General features: G+C 44.1%; 1 protein-coding gene across 1 annotated transcript in view; it reads right to left on the bottom strand.

The window, feature by feature from the left end:
* Nucleotides 1-26,074, bottom strand: part of TOGARAM1 (TOG array regulator of axonemal microtubules 1) — a 778,500-nt gene that overhangs the window by 181,471 nt on the left and 570,955 nt on the right. Inside the window, exons 16-17 of the mRNA XM_078659754.1 lie at nucleotides 18,327-18,485; nucleotides 15,388-15,514 (exon numbers count right to left, since the gene is read on the bottom strand). Coding sequence (XP_078515880.1) covers nucleotides 15,388-15,514; nucleotides 18,327-18,485 — 286 coding nt within the window. The remainder of the gene's footprint in view (nucleotides 1-15,387; nucleotides 15,515-18,326; nucleotides 18,486-26,074) is intronic.

The raw sequence follows: 26,074 nt of genomic DNA, 5'->3' as shown, positions 1-26,074 counted from the left end.
ACACTTTTGCAATTTCAACATGGTTAATGTATCCTGATGGTCATATAGAAAGACACTACTGCAGGTTTCAGGAGCTAAGAAGAACGTCATGCTACTGTCCTAAGGATAACAACAGGATATATAGGAATTTCTTGTACGTAATAATTTGTTATGAAATAGTCTGTGCACATTGTGACAAATCTGTATATCCTTTTGTAGACACTTGAAATGTTGAAACCCTCTTTGATTTTCTGGTGGCATCAAGTTAGAACCGGTTTAGTGTTGTTCTTCTTTCATTGTCCTCTCCAAGCGGGTCTCCAGACACAGCTAGTGTACAGTAATACTTCTCACAGCAGGGTGTTCCCACAACAGAGGCACAAAGAGGTGCAAGCAGCACCAGGATCTCAACAGCCACACTGAACAGTAATCAGAAATGAGACAAAAATGTGGCCTTACACAAAGGGCCCTTCTCACCCTGAACAACAGATTGCATTCCATCCTCCCATTTTACCAAACAGCAGCTGCTCTTTCCCCACTTCTGTGTCTAGGTTTCCTCCATACAGCTTCAGAAATGTCAGCAATACACTTCCACTCTATTGGGAAAACAACCTTACCTCCTCTTATGCACATGATCAGGACACAGGCTTCCAGAATGGAAAATGCACCGTCCAGGTCTTCTTGCACATACTATTTTAGCATGAGGCCGAAGCCAAAAATCAAAAACCAGGATAAAGATACTCACTGTCAGACACTCAGGGCAGAGAACACGATTGTACACCACAAATGGGGCATTCCCGTCCTAAAGTCTACTTTTATGCACTACCCCTTACACCTACACACCTGACCAAGTGCCTAGATACCCTCTAAGGAGATTAGTGCACTATACACATCAATATAACATTACATACTCATAACCCACCCCACCCCCTTCACCAGGCAAGAGGAAAGACTGCATTGTCATGGCTTACCACAGGTGCTCCCATCCACCTCTGCTCTTGGACATGATTGGCTGCCCCTTCCACTCCTTGTTCAGGGTATTGCCGCTCAGAATTGTGGCTGTTATATGTGTGCTGCCCAGTTATTACTCCCCATCACCTGCAATCCTATCCGCCCGAGAGCACCCCAAAAGCGGTACCCGTTTGAAATGCTACAGTGAAATGCAAAGACTACTACTACAGGATCCTTCTGCTGCATCACCTCAGACTTTTCTTGCATCCTGCAAAAAATCCCTAAGTCCACAACCCCACCTCCCTCAATTGCCATCTGTGCCAAGTGCAGGCTTGCACATTTTTAGCACTGATGGTGGACAAAAACACAAGTGGGTTTCAAGTTGTTCCCGCAGCAAGATTCACATCTATAGGTTAATGCTGATTTGAGGTGACAGGATGTGAATAAAAAAAGAGACTTTCAAGACGTAAAACAACAGTTATAGGTCAGTATGCAGGATATTTCAGCAGCATGAGACTATTATTGATTCACACACCCTGCACAGTACTTCTCTTTATGTTGAAGAGTGTAAACATTGAGTAGATCCCAACAAACGCTTTAATACAGTTTTCTTAACTGACCATCTGCACAAAAATATTTAATATTTAAAGGTGCACTGAAGCCCATGTAGTTGTGGTACATCAGTAATGGTAGATATCCCAGGTAAACCACAATTAACTCCATTTCTCCTTGATGAGCATGCTCAAGTTTTTCCATCAATGTTCTTCCCACAAAATAATAAAATGTGTATTTTCTAAGCAATCCATTTGGTAATGGTGTCCTTTATGTCTGGCTCAATTACCTATTCTGACGAGAGCATGCCACAAAAATGTGTTGTGTTTGTCTAAACAACGTCCCTCTCGAACATTCACTGTGTGCAGTGCCTTTTCTGCTGACATTGAAGGGTTTTGAAAAAACATGGAACTAGGTGCTTTGATTTACAAGCAAACCAAAAATCTCTAGAGTGAATTTTGAGTTTGTTCTCATGACCCCCCTGTCCTTACGTATTTGCAATTAGGATGTCGACTAGCAAGCACTTGTATTTCAGTAACTCATTGTAGTAAAGTCTATCAGAAAGAATGTATCAAGTGTAAGATATTTCAATGTTGATTTCTGCATTGCCACAAACATCGGTAACATTAACACATCTAGAACAGTATATAAATTGGAAACAAGTGTTGTTCACTGATGGTGGAGGGATGATATATTGCTTTGCTCCTTTTCGGAAAGTCTATTACTAGTAAGTTAGACAGACTGTCTTTATATATGCATCAACAGGTGGCAAATGTTCTGAAAGGAAGCATAACTTAATTTACAATCAGATACATGCAGAAAGCATTCAACAGTCCTTTCATCATTTTGGTATATTTGACATTTATTAGTATAATCTCATAAAACAAATAATTTTCTTTTGCCACGTAACACACCCCTATTGTTCTTCTGGCTTCCCTTAAGCTAGCCATACTTTTGGATGACAAGTTTTGATGTCAAATGTTTAAGACATCAGCAGACAATCTGCCAAACCTGGGCTCCTGACTTCTGGAGGATGCTCTCCTTGAGCCTTCTGCATAGTTAGTTAATGTGAACTTTGTGGCATCCTTCACGGTCTCTCCAATGACCTCTCTATTAAGTAAATACGACGGCCAACATGGCTACTGACTTGCTATTAGACTCATCCTCATGCGTGATATTCTACACTTGTGCATTTGGGTGCCTCAGCCTAGTAGGAGGTGTCCTTGGTCACCGTAGCCTCTGCCTACAGAGGGATGAAGGGATGACCCAAGAAAAGGTTGACGGACACATTCACTGGTGCAGATCTGAATGGAATAATTCGAAGATCTGCGCCAGAGCTGAAAGGCACCCCCTAATGTTGAAGCCACTGCCTTCTCATGCACTACTAAAGAGCTCTCAACAACCATAGACCACGAGGCACCAACAGAATGCATAAGGCCATCAGACCAAGAGGCCCTAGGACTGGCAGAGCAGGGATATGTGTCCTAGTCAGAAACATCAGAAATATACCCTGAATATCTGCATTCCACGGGGAAGGATGAAACTTCTTCATAAGGGTTGTATCAAGTATCAGCCCTATGAAGGTCAGTGTATGGGAATTTCTGCGAGTTGAGTGTAAACCCCCAGTTGCAAGTTTAAAATGTTCCTTGATCAGCGCCGGAAAACAAGCCTTTATAGTCAGTTGTTCAAATACAGAAATAGATGAACTCCTGCTGACCTCAACTGTGAGACCGTAGAAATGCCAGTAATGAGGGGAAGATGTGTGGTGCAGATGTTAGGCCACTAAAATGATCAGTGCTAGAACCCAGCGGTGAACTTCAGTGGAGGGACAGAGAGTGATCTGCACATTGAAGAGGCGCATTCCTATGACCAATGACTAGCCACCGGACACAAACAATGAAAGGGTGAACATGGAATGTCAATGGCCTAAATGGAAAGATGAAACGGACAATACCCATGCATTTTATTAAGAAATGCGCATCAGATATTGTCCTTTTACAGGAAACCCACCTCTTAGGGCCTCATTGCAGGGCCTTAAATAGGTATGGCTATATCCTGTTGGCACATGTGGAATACACCGCTGGCTTTAGAGGGGTGGGAGTGCTGGGTAGGAAAGCATTCCCTTACATACCTGGGAAATCCTGGTCAGACCCATTAGAAAGATGCGTGGTCCTGACTGGACAATGGGAGGGAACGACCGTAAATCTATGTTCTGTGTATGCCCCACCAAAACTACAGTTGATGTCCTTAGATGCATTGGGTCCACTGCTGCTGAAACTGCCACAAGGGAGATTAAAAATGGGTAGTGATATGAATTATGTCCTTTCGGTTGACTTGGATGTTCTTGGGGGGACGATCATTAGGGAAAAGACCATGTGGCTTAGGAGACTTTCTCGCTTCTATGGGCCTGAGTGACATTTGGCGAAGCCACAACCGCTCTTCAGCCAAGGCCGCCTTACATGACCTTCACTGGTTGAGTATCCCTGAACGTATCAAATTCAAGGCACTCTGCTATATGTTCAAGGTTAAGCAGGGCAGTGCCCCCAGCCTACCTCCAAAAGCTGATAACACCCTATAAACCCTTACGGCCATTAAGGTCATCAGACATGGGAAATTTTACCATGCCAAGATGGAAGCTGACAAAGATGGGAGGTCGCTCCTTTTCCACTCTTGGACCTAAATATTGGAACTCACTCCCTTTGGCTCTAAAATTAGAGACCAATTTGTTCCGCTTCCGTAAGGCCTTAAAGACACTGCTTTTCACTCAACGTGCCTAATAGTCTGCTGTAGCTCAAATCCGGTGAAGTTGCCTCCTTCTTCTTTAGTCTATCCCTTGCGCCGGGAAACCCACTGTGGGTAGCTGTGCGCGATATAAGCTTAAAAATAAATAAATAAATAAATAAAATCATGAGACAATACACTCACTTGTCCGTGGCGCATGGAAAACTAGCAAGGCTAGACTATTTAACAATGCAGGCTCAGTTTGTAGGACAGTTCAGGGAAACAAGACATATAGCAAGGGGGTTGTCGGACCACTCTCCATTAGAAGCTATCTTGGAGGGAGCCACACTTGAACATGTCTTGCCCCCAAGGGTCCATCCGTGGCATATTAAAGATCCGAAATTTCTATCCACGGTTCGAGACTTCACTAAACATTTCTTTATTGAAAATCTGGGATCAGTTGCCTCAGGGCTTACCCTCTGGGAGGCTTTCAAGGTAGCACTTAGGGGTCAAGCCCAGGCAGAGATAGGAGCGTCTGTCTAGAAAGGGAAAACATCGATATGTACGGCAGGGGCGGCTGGTGACATTTGAAAGCGGTGAGGCGTAAACTAATTTGCATATTGCACCGCAGCGAGCGAGTGCAGCGAGCGAGCCCGAACCACCTTGCATCCAACCATACATCATTCATGCATCCACCCATCCATCCATCCATCCATCCATCCATCCATCCATCCATCCATCCACCCACCCACCCACCCAGCATCCATACATCATTCATTCATGCATCCACCCACCCATCCATCCACCCATCCTGCATCCATCCTGCATCCATTCATCCACCCATCCATCCATCATGCATCCATCATTCATTCATGCATCCACCCATCCATCCATCCATCCACCATTCATTCATGCATCCACCCATTCATGCATCCACCCATCCATCCACCCACCCACCCACCCATCCATCCACCCATCCATCCACCCATCCTGCATTCATCCTGCATCCATCATTCATTCATGCATCCACCCACCATCCATCATTCATTCATGCATCCACCCATCCTGCATCCATCCATCATTCATTCATGCATTCACCCATCCATCCATCCACCCATCCTGCATCCATCCTGCATCCATCATTCATTCATGCATCCACCCATCCATCCACCCACCCATCCTGCATCCATCATTCATCATTCATTCATGCATCCACCCACCCATCCATCCATCCGCCCATCCGGCATCCATCCTGCATCCATTATTCATTCATGCATCCACCCATCCATCCATCCATCATTCATTCATGCATCCACCCATCCATCCTGCATCCATCATTCATTCATGCATCCGCCCATCCATCCATCCAACCATCCTGCATCCATCATTCATTCATGAATCCACCCATCCATCCACCCATCCACCCACCCACCCACCCTGCATCCATACATCATTCATTCATGCATTCACCCATCCATCCATCCACCCATCCTGCATCCATCATTCATTCATGCATCCACCCATCCATCCATCATACATCCATCATTCATTCATGCATCCACCCATCCATCCATCCTGCATCCATCATTCATTCATGCATCCACCCACCCATCCATCCACCCGACCATCCATCCATCCATCCACCCATCCATCCATCCACCCATCCTGCATCCATCCTGCATCCATCATTCATTCATGCATCCACCCACCCATCCTGCATCCATTATTCATGCATGCATCCACCCATCCATCCTGCATCCATCATTCATTCATGCATCCACCCATCCATCCATCCATCCTACATCCATCATTCATTCATGCATCCACCCATCCATCCATCCATCCACCCATCCATCCATCCACCCACCCATCCACCCACCCATCCTGCATCCATCCTGCATCCATCATTCATTCATGCATCCGCCCATCCATCCATCCACCCATCCTGCATCCATCATTCATTCATGCATCCACCCATCCATCCACCCATCCATCCATCCATCCACCCATCCCATCCACCCACCCATCCACCCACCCACCCATCCATCATGCATCCACCCATCATGCATGCATCCATACATCATTCAAGCATCCACCCATCCATTCACCCATCCTGCATCCATACATCATTCATCCACCCATCATGCATGCATCCATCCACCCATCCATCCACCCAACAATCATTAATGCACCCACCCTGCATCCATCATTCATGTATTTTTATGACCATATAACTTGCACACAGCTTGTCAGTGTTCAATACCAGTCTCGAACCTTGTACTCCAGCACCAATGATACATGATTAATATTAATTGTTTTTAAAACATGTATTTATTCGACGCCATTTTGTAATGCGCTGATAGTCACTGAAGAGGGCAGCGTCTGATGCTGCTTGGGAGGCAGAAGCGAACCCCCCTCCCTCCCCCCACACACACACAATCTCAATACATCCTGCTATGCACATGCTGCCCCGTAAGCAGATGTGGTACCCAGGCACACTCGAAGCAACCAAGTACCTCGTTGTCAAAGACTTAACAGACACAGGCATGAACCACTTGCCCCCAACCAGTAGCAGAAAAAAGGCTTGCCCTCCAGCTTACAATTGAGCACTGCAGCAATTGTTAACTTATGGACATCCAGTGAGCAGACAGTGGTCGCGCTTGAAATGGAAAGTGCACATGGTGTGCTACTCTGGACCCGACCGTTCTGGATTGCAATGCATCACAATAGCAGCCCTAAACATGATCATGGTGCTGTGCACGTCAAGGCCAAAAACGGGTCAAAAATACCAGAGGCTCACATTTTGGGTTATTCAGAGTAGGAGGTGCACACTTGCAGAGCCATGTAGGGAACCTTCCCTTGGACTGGATTTTAGGAATTGGTCTTAAAGAGTAATTTTTCAAAAAAGATTTCTGCGCGAATTCATAAATCGGCCCTGGAGAAATAAATCAAAGAGCTACAAGCACAGGTAGGGAGGGAAGGAGTTAATGCTGGGGGGACAATTAATCGCCTTTGCCAAAAAGGCCGAAGGGAGCTATCGGAGGAAAGTGCTAAGTTGCAAGATAGGGCCACTAGAGATAAAATCGATGAAATTGGAGATAAAGCCAGTCGACGCTTGGCTAGATAAGCGGGATTCCCTGAGGAGGTGGGTCCCAGAGATAATAAACATATCAGGATAAAGAAGCACAACCGGACACGAGATTGCGGAGGCATTTGCCTCTTACTATGAGAGTCTCTACACCTCCACCTCCGGACACACAGAACAGGACTGCACATAATAACTTAGAGATATTAGCCTACCATGTTTGACAACTGAGAAGTGGAAGGGGTTGGGCGGCGACTTGATAGTAGAGGAAATAAATACTGCAGCCCGAGCCATACAATCAGGGAAGGCGACAGGGCCAAATGGCCCCCAGCCTGAACTATTTAAATGTTTACTTGATATGATAACTCCACACCTCCTTACAATGTACCAAGAGGCGCGTCAGTACGAGATCTTGCCTAGGGACCAACGCCTGGCATTGATCACATTGATACACAAAGAAGGCAAGCCACCATGGAACTGTGGGACAAACAGGCCGTTATCTTTATTGAACTTCGAAGTAAAGGTTCTTGCGAAGGTATTGGCAACGCGCCTGAGGACGCCGATTAGCTCCCTGGTACAATCAGACCAAGTGGGTTTCATACCGCACAGAAATACCAGCCCTAATCTGCTCAGACTGTTCGGAGTCCAGCATGTGACGAGGCGGGACCGCTCTCCCCCTGCAGTGCTCTTGTCCCTAGACGCCAGCATGGTATTTGATATCGTAGAGTGTTATTACCTGTGGGCGGTCTTGACATGTATGGGAATTGGACCAGCATTCATTAGCTGGGTAAAACTGCTGTATGAGAAACCATTGGCTAGAGTGAGAGCTAATGCTGCGGTGTACCCAGAGTTTACCCTGCAAAAAGGAACAAGACAGGGATGGCCCCTATCCCCGATATTGTTTAAGTTGGCACTGGAACCGTTAGCGGTGTGGGTTCGCCTGGACCCTCTGATTTGGGGTATCCCGGTGGGGGAAGAGCGATAACAGCATATTTCCCTGTATGCCGATGATATACTTCTGTATGTTCAGCGCCCGAGGCAATCCATTGACAGGATCCTGCAAATCTTTTGCATATTCAGAGACTTCTCGGGCTATTGTATCAATTGGACCAAGTCCTTATTGTCCCCATTAGTGGGAGGGACACCAAGTCTCACGTCAAGATGTGTAGCCCCACTGTAAATGGATGAATTTAAATACTTAGGGATAAATATTACAAGGGACCCCCAACAGTTCTACGAAAGAAACCACTTTCCACAATTAGGTAGATTTAAAAGGGGTGCCAAGAGGTGGAAAACATTGCCACTAACACTAATGGGCAGGGCTGCTCTATTTAAAGGACATTTCCCCGGTTGCTCTATGTCCTGTAAAACACCCCTTACCCAGATCCGCTGATGTTCTTCGGAGCGGTCGAGACTGAACTGCAATCCCTCCTTTGGACAGGAGGGGCGGCACGGATAGCCCTACACAAATTACAAAGAGGCGTCTATGAGGGAGGACTTGCGATATATTAAAGGCAAAGCTGAATTACTGGGCTGCTGAGCTGACCACGATGAATGACTGGATGTTTGGGGACAGGACGGAGCCTGCCGGTAAAGTGGACATAGTTTATATGGAGGCCAGAGGCTGTGCCCAGTTACTATACTTTAAAAGAGTGTATATGGACCTACAGATACACACAAACAGATCGTGGTTAAAGCCTGGGGAGAGACATTGAAATATTTAGGATGGGTAAAGCTGACGGCAATGCACCCATTGTGAGGGAACCACCAACTAGAGGAGATAGGCAGACTAAAGGGCTTCAGGAAATGGGAATTGTTGGGGCTGGAAAAACTCGGCGATACATGGAGGCACCAGGCGTTTGTGCAGTTTGATATTCTCTAAAGAGAGTACAAACTAAGACAGGTTGAATGGCTACGGTCAGGGTCGGATTGGGATCACAATTTGGCCCGGGCACTGACGAAAAAAGTGGCCCACATTAAGGGGGCGTGACCTCCATTTAAGGGGCGTGGCCCACATTCAAGAGGCGTGCCCTTTCATGAAACACCATTTAGTTACCTTTTGAGGTCTAATTTGTAGAGAAATATTTAGTAAATTAAACCTTTTAAAGCTTACAGAGCAAGTAACATTGGTAAAGACTATGAGCACTGCAGTTCAGATAACTGAATACTTACTTGCAGTCTTAACGCCCTGCACAATGTCGTTGGATACTCTTTCTTAACCACCTACCACAAACATCAGCCAACAAGATCCCCCATTGAGGAGGGAGTCACTGGAAATTATGAATACTATGAAATGTTATCTTAGGGCAAGCTTAGACTCTCCCAGAATAACAAAAAGAACATAGAAGTAGAATGGTGCACTCAACAAGAGGTGCCAAATGACTTAGGTGTCAGAGCGCAGCCTCCACAACATAAGAAAACCAGACAGTGAAGCACTAAGGGGAATTAAATGGACATTTTGTATCGGAAAAGCTGTGTTAAAAATATGGACATGTTTTTATAAAGTGTCCTCTTTAATTATCATGGTCCCTTTGCAGAATCATAAAGCATGAACAAATGGTTATTTTTTATAGTTGTTTTACCATTTGACAGTTTTATATAGTGTAAATTCAGCCCAAGACAAAGGCTATTTGAGTTCTATTCATGAGTACCAATTACAGTACACATGATCCGATTTTTTATTTAAGGGCCTGGGCGATTTTTTATTTAAGGGCCTGGGCGATGAAGTGATCTGCCCAGATCACAGGCTGTTGAGCAGACGCTGGGATTCAAACTTGAATCCCCATCTCTGCAACTCTGGCATCAGGCCACATATGCCTATGCACAGACAAGGAATGAAAGTGGGAGGATACTGTTCTTGTGCAGGATACAGGCCCAAGGTGACAATGGCCTACATGCTGAGCGACTAAAAAACCAGCAAGGCCCCTTTCTGTCACAAAATTATTTGAGCCCTCCAGTGCAGGAGCACCTGAAACGAAGGGAAGCCCCTGCTAGTACTAACCTACTCAGCCCTCCTCAGACCTTTAGCTCAGGAGCACATGAACAGCAGTATGGCCCCTGCAATTAGTAAAATAATCAGCCCTCCAGGCCCCAGGGCAATATCCTGGCAGGGGAGCGCAAAGCACAGCTGCTGGATCATCCACGGTAGCCAGGGGGGGCTAAGGTGAAGATGGTGCCAGTTCAAAACATCACCTGGCCCCCACAGCCAGACCCATTCTTCCTCACCGACTATGCCCTGAATCTGAGGGGCTGTGGGTGAGGTGTAAAGCGGTGCGTGGGCCCCAGGGGGGCCGAGGTGAAAATGGCTCAAGGCCTGAGCAACACCTGGCCCCCAGGGAGGCCGATTTTCGCAAACAATCACCCCAGCCCAGCCCACCCTTGGCGTGATTGCTTTGCAGGGGCAGGGGGTGAAGTAGAGGCCACAGCTAATAATCACTATATGGCGCACAGTGAAGCGCTTTCATTTCTGTCTCTGTCTCCGTGCCCTCTGTGGGCCTTTTTTCACCCCTTTCCCAGTCCACAGAGAGCAGAGAGCACTCTCTGTGAACTGGGAAAGGGGAGAAAAAAAACGGCCCACAGAGGGCACTGAGACAACGGCCCTTCGGCCGATTCCAGAATGCCCGCAGTGCCAATCCGCCCCTGGCTACGGTACGTGCAGTTGGGCCATGCTATACAGGGTTATGCCCGGGACGGTGAAGCACTAGCAAAAGCCGCCGCCCCCCGGATGATAGACTCCTGACAGACCCTTAGAGGAGAAAGCGATATCGCTGGTATATAAAAAGCTACTGAATAATGTGCCAGACCCCTTAGTAGCACTGAGAGTCGCGTGGGCCGGAGATGTCGGACTGATAGACGATGAGGATTGGAGGGCAGCCATGCAGGGACCTAGATAGGTGGCAATTAAGATCCAATTTCAGATTAATCCAGTTAATAATAATCCACATTTTTGTAAAGCGCACAATCACCCGTAAGTGTCTCTAGGCGCTGGGGGCCGTCGGGAAGATTAAGCAAGCTATTGCCCACAGTGACATGGTGCTGGGCTAATCTGCTGCAGGTGCCGGGGATCGAATCATGATCCCCAGATTCCAGAGTCAGTCGCCCTAGCCGCGGCGCCACACCTCTTCCTTTAGTTAAGTTTAGTTAAAGGTCTTCCATCGTACTTACTGCTTCAGGGGATTCTGCCCTGCTTGGGTAGGTTAGAATCATCACTATGCCACAGGGGTTGGGGCCAGGAGGGAACGTTCTACCACCTGATATGGGAATGAACACAGACACAGATATACTGGAGTAAAATAGGTAGAATCATGGCGCAAGTAGCAGAGGTAGCGGCCCTCTTAAAGCTGAAATGGTTCCTGTCACTGATCCCAGGAGAGGTGGCATGACCGAGACATACAGGGATCTGTCTGCCGTTAGCGGCAGTGGTAGCCAAAAGTAATTTAGCTAGGAGCTGGAGTGCCCGTACCCTGCCAAAAGTTGATGAATGGAAGGTGGATCTAGACTGGTGCTGGTTGGCAGAACGTGCTATTACCACAACAAAGCCTGTCAGAAGAAATGGGAAAAGACTTTGGGACACTGGCAAGCTTATCGAGGGTTGTGATAGGAACCATGGACTAACGAGAGGTCAGCGTCAGTGGAGTATATCCAAGTGTGGCTGCACAGGATGACAGTGGTGAATCACAGTACCTAAAGAACCTAAACTGTCCCTTCAAGATTGGAGTACAAACCATTATTAATATCAGTGAAGAGCTTATTGAAGGTGATCAAGAGCATAGCGGCTTAGAAGGTACTAAGAGTTTGCCATACATAGGGCAATGGATTTCGGAAGCAAATACTTTTAGTCCCATTGAGTTTAGTATTTAGGGATGTGATGAACCGCCGGTAGTCAGGCGGAGGTGAGGCCTGGTTGTGGGTGGGGCCGGAGTCGTCCGGCAGCGTGGTGACAGCGGGAGCCCACCGAGAGCTCCAGAGTCAGAACCGTCACAGTGGCCCAGCTGGTCGACCCCGTGGGAGTCCAGGGTGAGTCAGACTCCCTTAGAGAGCGGGGCAGTCTGTTTGCGGCAGCGGGACCGGTAAGAGGCCAGGCGAGGAGCCGCGCTTACATCACCCTACTTACCGAGCAGAGCAGCTGCCCTGTGTGGCAATGGGCAGCTGCCATTACAAGAGTCACTGTCGCGGGGGGACCACGTGAGGTCTCCCCGCCCTCAAGGGCATTCTCTTGAAGAGAATATGGCCTTGCTCTGGATAAGGGCAGGGCCGGCAACATTTGCCTGAGCCCTCACTTTTGAAAAGGGCGTTGCTGGGCGAGCCCAGGACGGGGCCCCTAGTACATTACCACAATTCCCTAAGGGAGAGGGGAGACTTCTGTACTCCACACTGAGTGGAGGATTACAGCCTCATAAGGTGATGTTGCCTTCTGGCAAGTTATAGGCGCTATGCCCTGATATGATTATGTTTTAGGTATTACATTGCCCCTTGTACAGTGAGGGGATGTGTTGATAATATGTGCAGGCTGCAAGTGTTTACTATGGTGGCTGCTAATCCCTAATGCTTTGTGCTAAGTGCCATATTACCAGTCGTTACTGGTCGCCCTAACTGTTGTTATGACAGGTGCCCAAATTGCCAAAGTGAATTATGTAATCCCTTTGAAATCATGACAAGTACCTAGCGGCACAGTGATATATATATATCCTCCTGCTATATATATATATCCCCCTGCTGGGGGTAACTTATGCGCCTATGACAGAACAGTGGATGGGATTAATGTGTACAGTGTTCCATTCGGAGGCCCACCAGGGAAAATAATTGCGGTAAATATGTGACTGTTTCAGAACCTACAAAGGAGAAATTTTAGCTCTTAGGACTACAAGTCCCAGTCTGCATAAATGAAGACACGTGTTGGGCGTGGCCCACTGGGGGCAGTACAAACGAATGCAGACAATCAGAGCCCTCTGAACTGCCACAACACGAGCTGCCTATGATTAAGAGGAACCTACCTCGAAACGCGTCAGGCGAAGGCGAGATGAAGTAACAGAACCGGAATGAAGAAGCTGGCTTTCCGTTTGAAAAATAAAACCGTGAGGTTTACATCCACTGTTGTGTGCGCCCTCATTGCTTTCGGGCTTTTGTTGTACTTTAATATATATATATATATATATATATATATATATATATATATATATATATATATATATATATATATGATTGTGTTCTAATGTGTGTTTTTATGGATAATACAAATGCTATTTTTATATTAGCTTGTGTGGAGTTTCTTTTGTGGTGTGCCAAGTGTGTCGCTGCTGTGTGAGAGTGTTGCGCAAAAGCTTTACGCATTGCCTCTGGGATAAGCCTATCTGCTCTTCCAAGCTACCAAGGGGGTGGGCAGGGGTTATGTTCAGTGTGTAACTGTGGAAACATGTAATATTTTACTTAGCATAAGCTACAGCCATTTTGACTGTGGTGTCCATTTAGTTTCCTTCGTAATCCGTTCATACTCTGCTGTTTGCCTTTTCACTCTGCTTGTGTCATCTATTTTAGTTGACCTCCTGACATGGCTAAACAATGTACGTGCTGGGGGTTTGTGGCTGCCAATGCACCTGGTCTTAGATGTTATCTGTTGACTGTTTACTGCTGCCATAAGCATTTCTGCTCCCCCTCCCTATTTGCTGACCAAGTGGTTATCCATCTGCCCTTGTTTGCTGTTAGCTATTTGTAAACTTGTTCCTTCCATTTCTGTCCACATGCTTACAGTGCAGAAAAAGAGCATATAAAGACGATGGTCAGTGAGTTCAGTGTACTACCTCCTGAAACACTTGAGAGTGTTGTGTGGATGTGGACCCACTCATGACTGACTAATAAACTTGTTATTTTATTTCAACTCCAGTGGCGATCTCTTTTTGTTAGTCTTCGGAACCCGTGGACGAGAGGGTGACCATGCACCAGTGTGCTAATTTTTTGGTACATTTCCACAACTCCCTTGCCCTGACTAGAGTGGTGGGTTCTGCCTGGCTTAGGCGCATGCCCTAGGCAATCAGAAATCCCATTTCTAACCAAGAGGAATAAAAGATAAGAACCTAAAATTGAGCAAAGAAAATGTTGAGTCAAATGGCTGGTAAATAAGAAAGACCGGTAGTGGTTAATGTAGTATGCCACTTGACACCAACTGATAAACTAAACTATTACAAAGACCAAAACCCCAACACTGACATATATATTACAGAGCAAAATCAGTCTTCCTAAAAAGACTTGCATAGAAAACTAAGTTTGCAGAAATAAGGCATCAAGAAGTGAAAATTGTATATGAGAAACTTGCTATTCAGAATCTACGTACAAATATATGTGCAAATTGGAAGGCAGATTGAATACCTAATACATGAAAATTCATACACACGTATTGGCCATGAGCTCATCACCCTTGAAGGCTGCTTCTAAAGCAAAACACAAAATGTACTAGGCAAATAAAGCAGGTACACACATCACCTAAAATGAATACAAAATAAAAACAGACTCGCTGTCCTTGCAATGAAAGCTGTCGAGCAAACACAGCTGATAGTTTTAGCAGCTACCAAAAACTATCACTTAAAAAGACAAAACACACATGATCTGGAAGAACTATGTTTAATCCCCAAGAAATTTGTCAAACTTGTTTAAACTAAAGTAGTGAGAAAATGATATAGCAACATCACAAATCATGAATGGTTGCATATTTTAAAGTGCCAAATTCCACTAATAAATCATGCGATTATACTTTTGAGTTAAACAACACTTAACTGCATAGACTTGTTTTTGTATCAGGCTATTCAACACAGCATGTTTCTTGCACTGAATAGAGATTTCTATTTTTCAAATCAGGACATCACAATAAATAACTAAGTCAATGATTAGAAAAATGACAGGGGTAATATGATCTCTAGTTTTTTCAGAAGAGAACATGCATGTACCTGGCAGCTTGTAAATTACATTTAGGCAGGCAAATTACAGAGTATTAAAATAAACAAACTATACATGCACATAATTGAAGTTAAATGGTCTTAGTCTTTAAGGAAAAGAAAAGGCGAGACATGTGGAAAATTTGTTGAAAGAAAATAAAACAATGGTTTCATTACCTTTTGGCGTAGATTATTGGCTAATTCCTTGATATGGGGCAAATCTTTTGGCGGCACATACTTTTCAAGCATTTTATCAAAGTCCGGGTGAGACATCAAAAGGAACAGCATCTTTCGACCATAGTACCTAAAATATAGAAATGTATTTAAATAATCACAAAGAACTTAAAATTTTTAACAAAAATTGAATTATTGTTTTGCTGACTTCCTAATACGTCTTTTTTTCACCATATACATAGTTATCCTATGTTCACTACTTTATCACAGAAGCAGATGTAAAGCCATTCATGTTGTCTTGGAGAGGAAGGCCTATGTTGTTGAGAAAATTCCAAAAGGATTACAGGCAAATTAAATATGAATATTCACCTGTAACAGTGATGGATTTACTCTCAAATGTAAGAAATATGTGATACATTGTAAATAAGTGGCAACCAGGTTCTGGAACACATGACCAGCTAGTTAACCACTACTTTTCTTCAAGAAATGTTACCAAAGAATCTATGTTCATAATCACCAGTACAAAACATACACAAAGTGTCTACTTTCACAGAATACTATATATCATACAGTTTACGGCTGATTTGGTGATATCACAAAGACTGAAAGAGGTCTATGTAACTATATACCTTAGGCCAATGTTTTGGTCTAATGTGGATTCTGGGAAAAAGAAATGATCATAAAGATACAATTTTGGCAATGTTAGACACTCTTTGAAGTAACACGAGTGCCTTCCTGTGTTGGCAGTCAGCCCTCCGATGGCTTCGCTGGGAGCATACACCCATACAGGAGACTCTTATGGCATGGCCCCTGGCTTCTACAAATGGCCTGATTGGAGGGCTGTGATCGGTGGAATCTTCTCAGCATCTCCAAGCAGGGGATGTATGAAATGGTTCACAGATTAAATCCTTTATGGAGCTACAGACAGACTTTGCGGTTCACAAGTCCCAATTTTATTAATACTTACAATTATGCCACACCCTGACAGTTTACCATCCTACTTTGACCAACCTACAGGAATAGATCCCCCTGGAGCCCAAAGTCACTCTTGGCCCGTTGGGTCATGGAGACATTTCAGCCTCTTAACAATCCCCAATACCCAATGCCGCCAGACCAATTTAAAACTCCAAATGAACGATTCCCCTTAGATGAGAGTGCAAAGATGGCCCCATGGGAATTAGTCATCTCCTTGTGCCTCATCATGCTGAAATAGCGCCGATTATCTTACCTCACTCCCCAGTGTCTTGAACAAATAGGTGCACTATCTGGGTCTGCCTGCCCTAGATGTGCTAATGACGACTGCCGCTTCTTCCACATTGTTTGTGAGTGCCCCAGCATCGCTTGCTACTGGGCCAAGATTTTCTCCATGCTTTTTAGGATAACAGAGTGCTCGATTGATTGGCCAGCCTGCATCACTATGCTAGGTAATGCCGAAGAAGTGGGTGGTCCCAGAGATGTACGTTTGTGGGCATTGACATCTCCATGGCAAGGCAAGACACTGCAAATCTGCCCAGGCCCTTTATCAGGCTGAATGAAGGGCAGCAATGGACTGCTGCGCCAAACTGGAGCTAACCAACTGTTTTTGTGGAGTTTAACTATTTTCTTTTGGCTCATCTTTGTCGTCTTGATCCTGGCTGCTTTACTAAGCAGGTGTGTGAAATTGTATCAGGAAGGGATGGGTTGACTATCTCCAATCTGTCAGTAATTCATTACCTCTTTTACTACTTTGCACCTCTAAGAATCACATCATCATTCCACTGTAGCATTTACTCACCATGCCGTCTCCCCCACCTTAATCTGTTAGAACTCCACTTCCTCCTACAGCATAAGTTGCCTAATGGACACCATACAGTACTAGTTACCTGTGTATCTACCTTTGCACCCTCATTTGTCTGGGTTCTGTCTTCAATCCTCAATTCCCGTACACCACAAATCAATTGAATCAAAGTAAGCTGACAAATATGTAAAATCAGTGAACTCTTTAGTCTCGATAGCTCTTGCAACAACAACCTACTTTGCAAACTACACACAATCTACCACCATCACGGAGACAATCAGGTTGTCATAGAACAGATCATAGAAACCATTGTAACGAACAATGGACATCAATGTACTCAAATCTTCCTCAGAGACTTAAACCTCCACTGGCATGCCCTAAATAATCCTGCTGCAATTAACAGCTTCAAAACCTTCCATGCTGACCTTAACCTGACTCAGTTCGGTGACAGGCCAGCACAAATGACTAACCCTAGATTTTATCATTGCAAAGCCAAATTCAATTCAATTGGAATCTATTCTCTGGGGCGGGGGGGAAGGGAGTTAAAAAACATAAACCACTTAACTTAAAAAGCCGCCAACTCTCCTCCATCATCTTCGTCTGCTTGGTCCGGCCAGAACAGGAAGCACAAACAGGCTCCTCTACGCCAATCACAATGCTGCAATGCAGCGTTGTGAATGGTCTGAGCACCGTGGTTCAGAGCTCAGACAAGCAGTGGGAGCCTGTGCACGGTCTCCACCAGGCTGTGCATTACAGCCTAGGGGGGAATATGCTAAATGCGCATGACTGGCCAGCCCAGTAGGGCCGGCCAAAGCATCATGCGCACTTGGTGCACATATTTCGTCCACCCCTGCTGGCTGCGTAGACAGACAAGCCCGCCCCAAACCCTGCTTCAGCGTGAAAAATAAAATGATAACATTGTGTTGGTATCATTTGATTTTTTCTTCTTTGCACTGCTATAAGCATTGGGCGACGCTTTTCCGCCTTAGCAGAGGACCCACCACTGATCTGCCATAAGGTTAGATTTCGAGGAAAAGTAGAATACGATTAAACATCTAATATGTCTAATATTTCTTGAGACATTTCTTTTACTCAAGAGTACTCTTCTAAAAGTCATTATGGAAACAAAAGCAAACTGAAAGTACGTAAATGAGTATTGATTAACCTGGTTTCCTGTGAGCCGTCTTGAGCAAATCTTGCTATGGCAGGTAAAATCCGATCTGTCACGTCCTTAATTCCAGACAATATTCGCCCTGGCCCCATCCGTGCTACAACTTCTGATAAGTGCTGAGCTGTGCATTTTCTTACTCCCAGGTGAACATGACTAAAAAGAAAAAAAAGAATAATTGTCAGTTACTTAACAAGTGAAACATATCCCGGAAACTGCATAGATTTTAGTATTCGTTTTGTATCTCTTTCACCATCCAGTCTTCTTGCTCTGAAAATGCACATTCATATATGTATGAAACAGCCATTTTGTGGAGATCAACTTTATTTTTTGTTACTGAAACCATCTTCTCTTTTCAGGCCACATAAATTCTGTAAATGAGGTTTCTTGCCTTCGTTTCTTGTTTCTACCTGAAGAAGGAATGGTTTCTTACCTGTAATCCTAGTTCTCTCTCAGAATCTCTACTGAAATCATGTTATGTTAATGTTCTGTTAAAGTGACTTGTAAAGCGCATGGCTATCTTGTCAGGTTTCCCAGCACTGGCCTCCTCATCAAACAAGAGTGCTTAATCTGTTAACTCGAGCAGAAATGTAGCCACATCCCGATATAGAACGTTTCTGTAATCCATTCTGGATATCACTATAGTCTGAACCACCTTTTGTTGGGTTAAAGCCGGCAGACATGCCAAAGGTTTCTTCAGCCAATTAAGGATACCAAAGCATGTGGCACCTCATTTATAAATCTGGAGACTCCTGGATAGTTTATCATCAATTCATTCTCCCAGACTTTTGAACACCTGCATTGGAGAGGGGGTTGAGCCAACAATGGGACCCCAGAGAAGTGGATGGTTGCCTACTAATAGAACCTCTGTTTTGTCCTAATCAATTCAATTCCTTTATTCGGTTTTCATGAGAATACAAAAACCATGAAAGTACAATGTTTAATAAAACTGATAAAATTAGTTAAAATGTCATCCTCTACTAGCAATAAATAGTTAAAAAGTTTACAAATTCAATCAATGAAGATACATATCAACAATATAAAATTCCGGAATACCCGCTCAATATTAAAGGACATCAGATACATCATTGAAGTGCCAAAAACGACCACAACTGTGTTCTTACACAGAATATACAGCACCAATCCTATTGTAAATTTATCCTGTGTCTAATGCAGAGCTTCAGAAATTGGGCTATATTTTTTGCAAAACACTCTGCTTCCAAAAGTTGTAATGCGAGGAATGCTGGGGGACATTGCCGCAAACCCAACATTTTTAATATAGGTATTACCCATTGTTTCCTTAGCTCCTTAAAGAATTAGCAAAATAAAACCACATGCATTGATGATTGCATCGATACAGGCTACAGTCCCGGCTCAGCCCCGTGCTCAGCCCAGTGCGCTGTTGTCATCAGTCATCGATCCTAATCAAGTTTCGGCTAACAGATGTTCATCCAAGTCGAAACTTGGGTCAAGTAGGTGCTAAGATCTTCCGCGTTTCGGTTGTCCTTAGTAGGTAAGGACACAATTTGCGTATCATTGGCATATTAAGAAAAGAGTCAACCCATGGAGCTCCACAATGTCAGCAAGAGCCTTGACATATAGATTGAACAGGAGAGGACTCCGCGTAGAGCCCGGAGACACCCCGGAGGATAACAGATAGGATTTCGACCTTTATGGATGTGAATGCACCTGAAAGGTGCAATTATACGGGAAAGATCTAAGCTAAGCCAGGGCAGTACCCTGCACGTCCATTCCTTCCAGACGACACAGCAAAGTGAATGTTTCACAGTGTCGAATGCTGCACTGAAATCTAATAGAATCAGTCCGACTGAACTGCCAGAATCTAATTGGCGGCACAGATATTCCATGACACCAAGAAAAGCGGATTCATTGCTGTAACCCGCCCTGACTCCTGATTGCGATAGAGGCAAGATCCCTTTCTGCTCCACTTAGGATGTACATTGGAGCACCTTAGCTAAAGTAGGTAAAATAGAAATTGGCCTTTAATTTGACCACAAACGAGGGTCAATATTGCTCTTTTTCAGTAGGGTCGTAACTAAGGCCCTCTTAAAGGCACCCTGCCTTCCACTAGGAAAGCATTCAAAAACTGGGTAAAAGGTACCATAGTAAACAAGGCCAAATTAATAAATATAGCAGGGGAGCCAGACCTAATGGCAGACAACAAGGAGATGAACGAAAACACCTCTGTTGGGGCAAAAGTGTTCAGTCCATCTGACACAGGTGGCAAATGTTCATCTACACAGGCACTAGATGTATCAGAAAAAGTGGCTTGAATATCCTCTATTTTCTTTAGGAAAAAGTTAACAATATCATCACATTGCCCTTGGGTAAGCAGGGTAGCAGAGGCTGTAGAGTTCTGGGCAGACATATTCTTAAGAACTCTAAAAAGAGTTTTTGGACAGTTATTCGTCGCAGAGATATGAATCATGTGTGAGCTAACTTAACATTGTAAAAATGAATTGTTGGAGTACCATTTCACAATGAAAAATTAATTCTTAAGTTGAGTTTATAGAAAGGTCATGGCCTCACAATTGATTAATTGATTTGCTCAGAGAACAAATATGTAAATAGAGGAGCTATGGATATGTATATATAGTGTGTGAATAATTAAGGTTATATGCAAATTACATATTATAAGTTTTTACATTTCTGTATATTGTCTATGTCTTGTAGCCCTGAAGAAGTCCTTCAATAGGACGAAAAGCGTTGGCTACTGTGAAGAGAAGAAAATAAAGGCTCAAAGAATAAAGAATTGTGCGAACTATTTCACATGGTGGAACTGATTTCTTGTGTGTGCGGATCAAATCATTTTTTGTAATTGTCTGTTGTGGAAAGTTTTTCACGACATAGGAAACGAAAAGGGTCCTGTTTCCTTTGATCAACGCACCACATGGTTACAAAATCTCCCATAATATATATATAAGTGCGGTTCTATATCCTAGACCCTTTCTGTAAATCATCTTGTAAATATGTTTGTCCTCCTGATTGTATGCTTTGCTCCATGTTCTTTCCAGATCCATTCCAGCATAATTTTTTGTATTATTAGTTTTTCTTCACCCAGATGCGGTTGGAGTATTAGGGCGCACCCCCTTCCTTCGAACAGTTCTTTCCAGGCCTTTGCATTTTTTTTATCAACTGATGGAGGACATCATTATATCATGGGCCGGGGGGAGAATTCTGTGTTGTTTCCTACTCGTAGTGGGAACCAAGGCATCTACAGTGGATCTAATCCACAAGTCAAGGCTATCCGTGTCAACTTGCACTACATTGCTTAGTGTGGGGCAATGTGCTTCAAGTAATGAATTAAGCTCCAAGATAGCAGCTTCGACCAGTTCCTCCCGCTGGAATTTGTCTGGCCAACCCAAGTTTGAGCCCCAGACAGAATCTGGATGACGAACGGGACCACTAAATGGTCTGTCCAAGGCAAAGGAAGGGGAGAGTAGGAATGAATATTACTAAGGTTTGAAAAAAACGGGTCTAATTAATGTTTTGTAACCAATTGCATAACAAGTGCCTCGAAATCCTCTATCACAGATATTTGCAGGCCAAATCATCAAAATGAATGTTAAAATCACCCATAATAATAACATTGATGAATTTCATAATATAAGGTGCAAGGGCTTCAGCAATACTCAAACTCCAGTTGGTTACATTGCCTGGATGTTGGTACATAAGGGTTCCACACAAAATGAACTTTCAGTTATTGATAAGGAAAAAATCTACGCTTCACAACCAGGAATTACTAATTTATTAATTGAGCATCCATATTATGCTTTAAAAACAGTAGCTATCCAGCCACCTTTTTTATTTTCCCAATCCAGTCTCTGGATCCGGTAGGAAGGGGCAGTGCCATTATCACATCAGGCCCTGAGGCTGAATTAAGCCAAGTTTTGGTCAAAACAACTGCATCTGGCTTGTGGTAAATGAGAAAATCAATAAGCTCCAAATGGTGCTTTACTGGCAATTAAGGTTAAGAAAATTTAAACTGCTACCACCCTTGGTAGAATTCCCCTTGATATATACAGATTGAGCTACCGGAGTTGCGACTACCACACAGTGCGTCAGACTAATCCTAAAATTACAATGCAACCACGTTTGAAATGTAACAACTTGATCTAAGTTCAACAGAAGGGAAGAAGCTGTATTGGGAGGGGGGGCACACAATTGTACAGCAGAGTTAAGTAAGCCTCTCTGACACAGCATTCTAGTCCTTGGTGCTGTTCGGGTGCAGACTGGCTTGCCTTAGGTGTGCCTGTGGCACGCCCGCAGCGTGCCCACACCACTGCCGTATTTAAATATGCTGTCGTGGTGATCCAAAGAGAAGAGCAGCGCACTAGAGTGCTAACTAAAGGAAACAATGGCTAAATGGCAGCCGTAGTGGATATTTGACCTCCACAAAAATCACCACCCACAGTAAAAGTCTTACTTTTTTTTTTAAAGCAATTGAACGCAACTTTACCAAGAAATCATAAGCTGAAGCACCTCGTCTTATGAGATGAGCATAAGCATTGACTAGTACCACCCACAGGCATGGACCCTGGAGTAGTTCTTTCAAAGTCACATTTACTTTGCCTTACTTCGGAAAGGCCAGGGGGCACATGTGACACAAATGTTAAGTTTTTGCATCCTTAATACAGGCTATATTGTCAATTATATTGAAATATTTAAAACTTTTGAAGAAAAATGGCTTAAGCTTCTACGAGTCATTAGAAGAAATTAAAAAGTGACCTTTTTAAAACGTCCTTTAACCTTTTTTGCTTCTTTTGAAGAGAAGGGAAAATATATGGCAATGTAGTTTTACAGCCTGCAGCACTAAAAACAATGAGAATAGGACACTGAATCTTTAAGCGCCTCTTGACCTCCAGTTTCCCATTATGCTCTACAGGTGGCAGTTATCTCAGCACTTTTTCCCAGCTCCTGTTGCCAGGATTCTGGAGCAGAGCTATAACTTTTTAAAGATTTTTCCTCAAAAATGTTCTTCACTGGCTCTTCAAAGCTGTTTCACTGGAAGTCCTTTAGGGCATGAAGTATTTTTAGATCTTTCCCCGACACTAAATACATCTGATTGTTTGCAAAATGCCATGTCTTTTTTGCGAACTGCCCAGATTTTGGCAGACAAATGTGAAAAATAGACCTGCATTGGAATTGAATCTTATGTTTGCCAGAGTCTCATAACCCTAAGACGTGTTGTCACTGCAAGAAAATCTTCAGGTACACTTTGAGGGAGAACAGATTTCGGAAGAGCGAGGCAAGACTTTTCCCTCTATCAGTGCCCCTATGTCAAGCTCTGAGAACTCCAGCAGAAGGAGGTCATAAAGGAGAAGATCCGTCGAAAAACAACGTTACAATCGAGAAGAGATATGGTACCTACTTGCTCGCAGTCAGGAGCTGGTTCAACTTCGAGAACACATACGACATCGAAGAGGAGAGCACTGTTGACATTGAGACATCACACATTGTCGAGAACTTAAACATCGACACATGGTTCGACATTGAGACATGGTTGGAAGCAGAGACAACAAACAACCACCCTGACCACCTTAGCGCAGTGGCTTTCATGGTTCAAAGCGTCCAGACTTGCATAAGAGTCTGATTCAGATTATTCCGAAGCCTATTCACCTTTCTGGATTTACCTCCACCTCCTCAATCAGCGATTACTGCAGTACCTCCGCTGCCAATACCAGCCGCCATCCCTTCTTGGCTCCCATGGTCTTCTTGACCAGTGTTCCCTATAGTGTGGGTAGACAGACAAACAGAGAGATGCCCACGCGCGCACACACACACAAATACACGCACCCCCGACAATCCCCCAGCCCTCAGACACTACTTCTAAGCATGCCTGTCACTGCCACGGCCCACATCAAGTGAGAATGTGAACCGTTCATATGAGCTGCTTTCAAAAACAAGCAGCGTGAAAAAACTGTCACTTTCTTTGCAGCAGAGCAGAACAAGGAGCAGCAGCAGCTTGTGCAGAGGGAAATCACTGTGGAAGAGGACACCACCAAATTGAAACAGGTTAGTGTTCTTCCACGGCCTCCAAGTTACAGCAGGTCTGGAGTTCAGCGCAGGTGTCTATGACATATGCTGCTTGCTCTGTTATTATCAAGGTTGGTAGGCGGCAATGGCATTCGAGGGAGTGTCTTTTACAGACAATAAATCCGCCCTTATTCCGTCAGCAGATACTGCTGGGTTGGCTCTTTTCCAAATTGAAGGTCATTTCATTTTGTAACAGAGCCCCGTTTGAGTGGCCGTCTGGCCTTGGCATAAAAAATCCTGTGTATTTCAGATGTTTTTTCATGATTTTTTTGTTTTTATTTCTTTAAATATCAGTCAGGGATCATATAAAAGCAAAACTAGAACATATTTAGATTTGCTTTCTATTTCTTCTCATATATTGTTCTAGGGCTGCATTAGTGATGCCTAATAGTTAAATTAAAGACAGACCGAAAACTCATGTTAAGAAGGCTTATAGACGTGTTATGAGCCTTTCCATACTAATGACTGGTATTTTTCTGTCAGAAAGGAGGCCTTTAACATGACTTTACTGCCTTTGCTTGCTTTAACTGTTAATCAGGGATCATAATGCAACTCTAGAACAAATTTAAATGTGCTTTCCCCTTATATTTCTTCTCATATTGTTCTAGGGATGCGTTATTTATCCCTGACTTATAATTAAAGTAAACCAGACAGAAAGCTAATATTACAAATGATTTGAGACCATTTTATAAAAAGTTATATTCATGTCCGGGCTTTTGCAAACACTAGGCCCATCTTTTTCTCTTGGAAAGATGCCAACCCTACATAGTAACTGTCTCTTTCCCTTATAACTGTTGTTTTTTTTGTCTGAGTTTTGGGAAGCAGCAGGAGCGGTAGTAAAGCATAGGCAAATATCCCTGACCAATTCATCCCCAGTGCATTGCCCAGGGAATGTGGGTGTGGATACATGGCAGTTAAGCTTGGACATTTTGTGTTTTCTGGGAAGGTAAAGAAATCTATCCGAGGGGTGCCCCAGCATTGGAAGTATCTGTTAAGGACCTAGGTGTGGAGTTCCCGCTAGTGAACTTGTTGATGCATCCTGCTGTGCTGATGTTGTTGCCCCTTGGGAGATGCTCCGCCATGAGATACATTTTGGGAAAGAGTGCACAATGCTAAATACTAAATATAAGTGTGAGAGGTGAGGGGGTTGTAGGCCATCTTTCTACTTAAGGTAGTACATGGCATCATGCTGTCTGTCTTGATGAGCACTACCTTGCCTCGAATGACTAGTACGAAGGCTTTAGGAGTTAAGTCAATGGCTAGCAGTTCCAAGTATTCATTGTGGTGACCTAGTGGTTGAGAAAGCCACATTCTCTGGAGTGTGATGTTGTTGAGATGTGTGCCTCATTCTGTAAGAAAGGCATCTGTGGTAGTGGTCACTAGTATGGGTTCTGCAAAAGGCCTGACTTCTAACAAGTTAATCTACCACTGCTGCGAGGTGTGCCCTGACCTGTACTAACTTATCTTCCTAGTGACCCTCCATTTAAGACCATTGAGCCGCATGGAACTCTTGAAAGCAATGCATGTGAAGTCTTGCCTGATGATGATGCAGAAAGTCATCATTCCTAAAAGGCGAATAACGGTCCATACTGTGAGAGTGGGACTTGGTAGAGTTTAGGGTGAAGCCCAGGTTGTGGAGCAGGGACACCACTGTTTGAGTGTATGCGAGACATTGTAGCTTACTGCTG

Source organism: Lissotriton helveticus, chromosome 9, assembly GCF_964261635.1.
Source record: "Lissotriton helveticus chromosome 9, aLisHel1.1, whole genome shotgun sequence".
NCBI lineage: Eukaryota > Metazoa > Chordata > Amphibia > Caudata > Salamandridae > Lissotriton > Lissotriton helveticus.
Note: the sequence above shows the minus strand (reverse complement) of the source record. Positions and strands in the feature narration are given on the sequence as shown.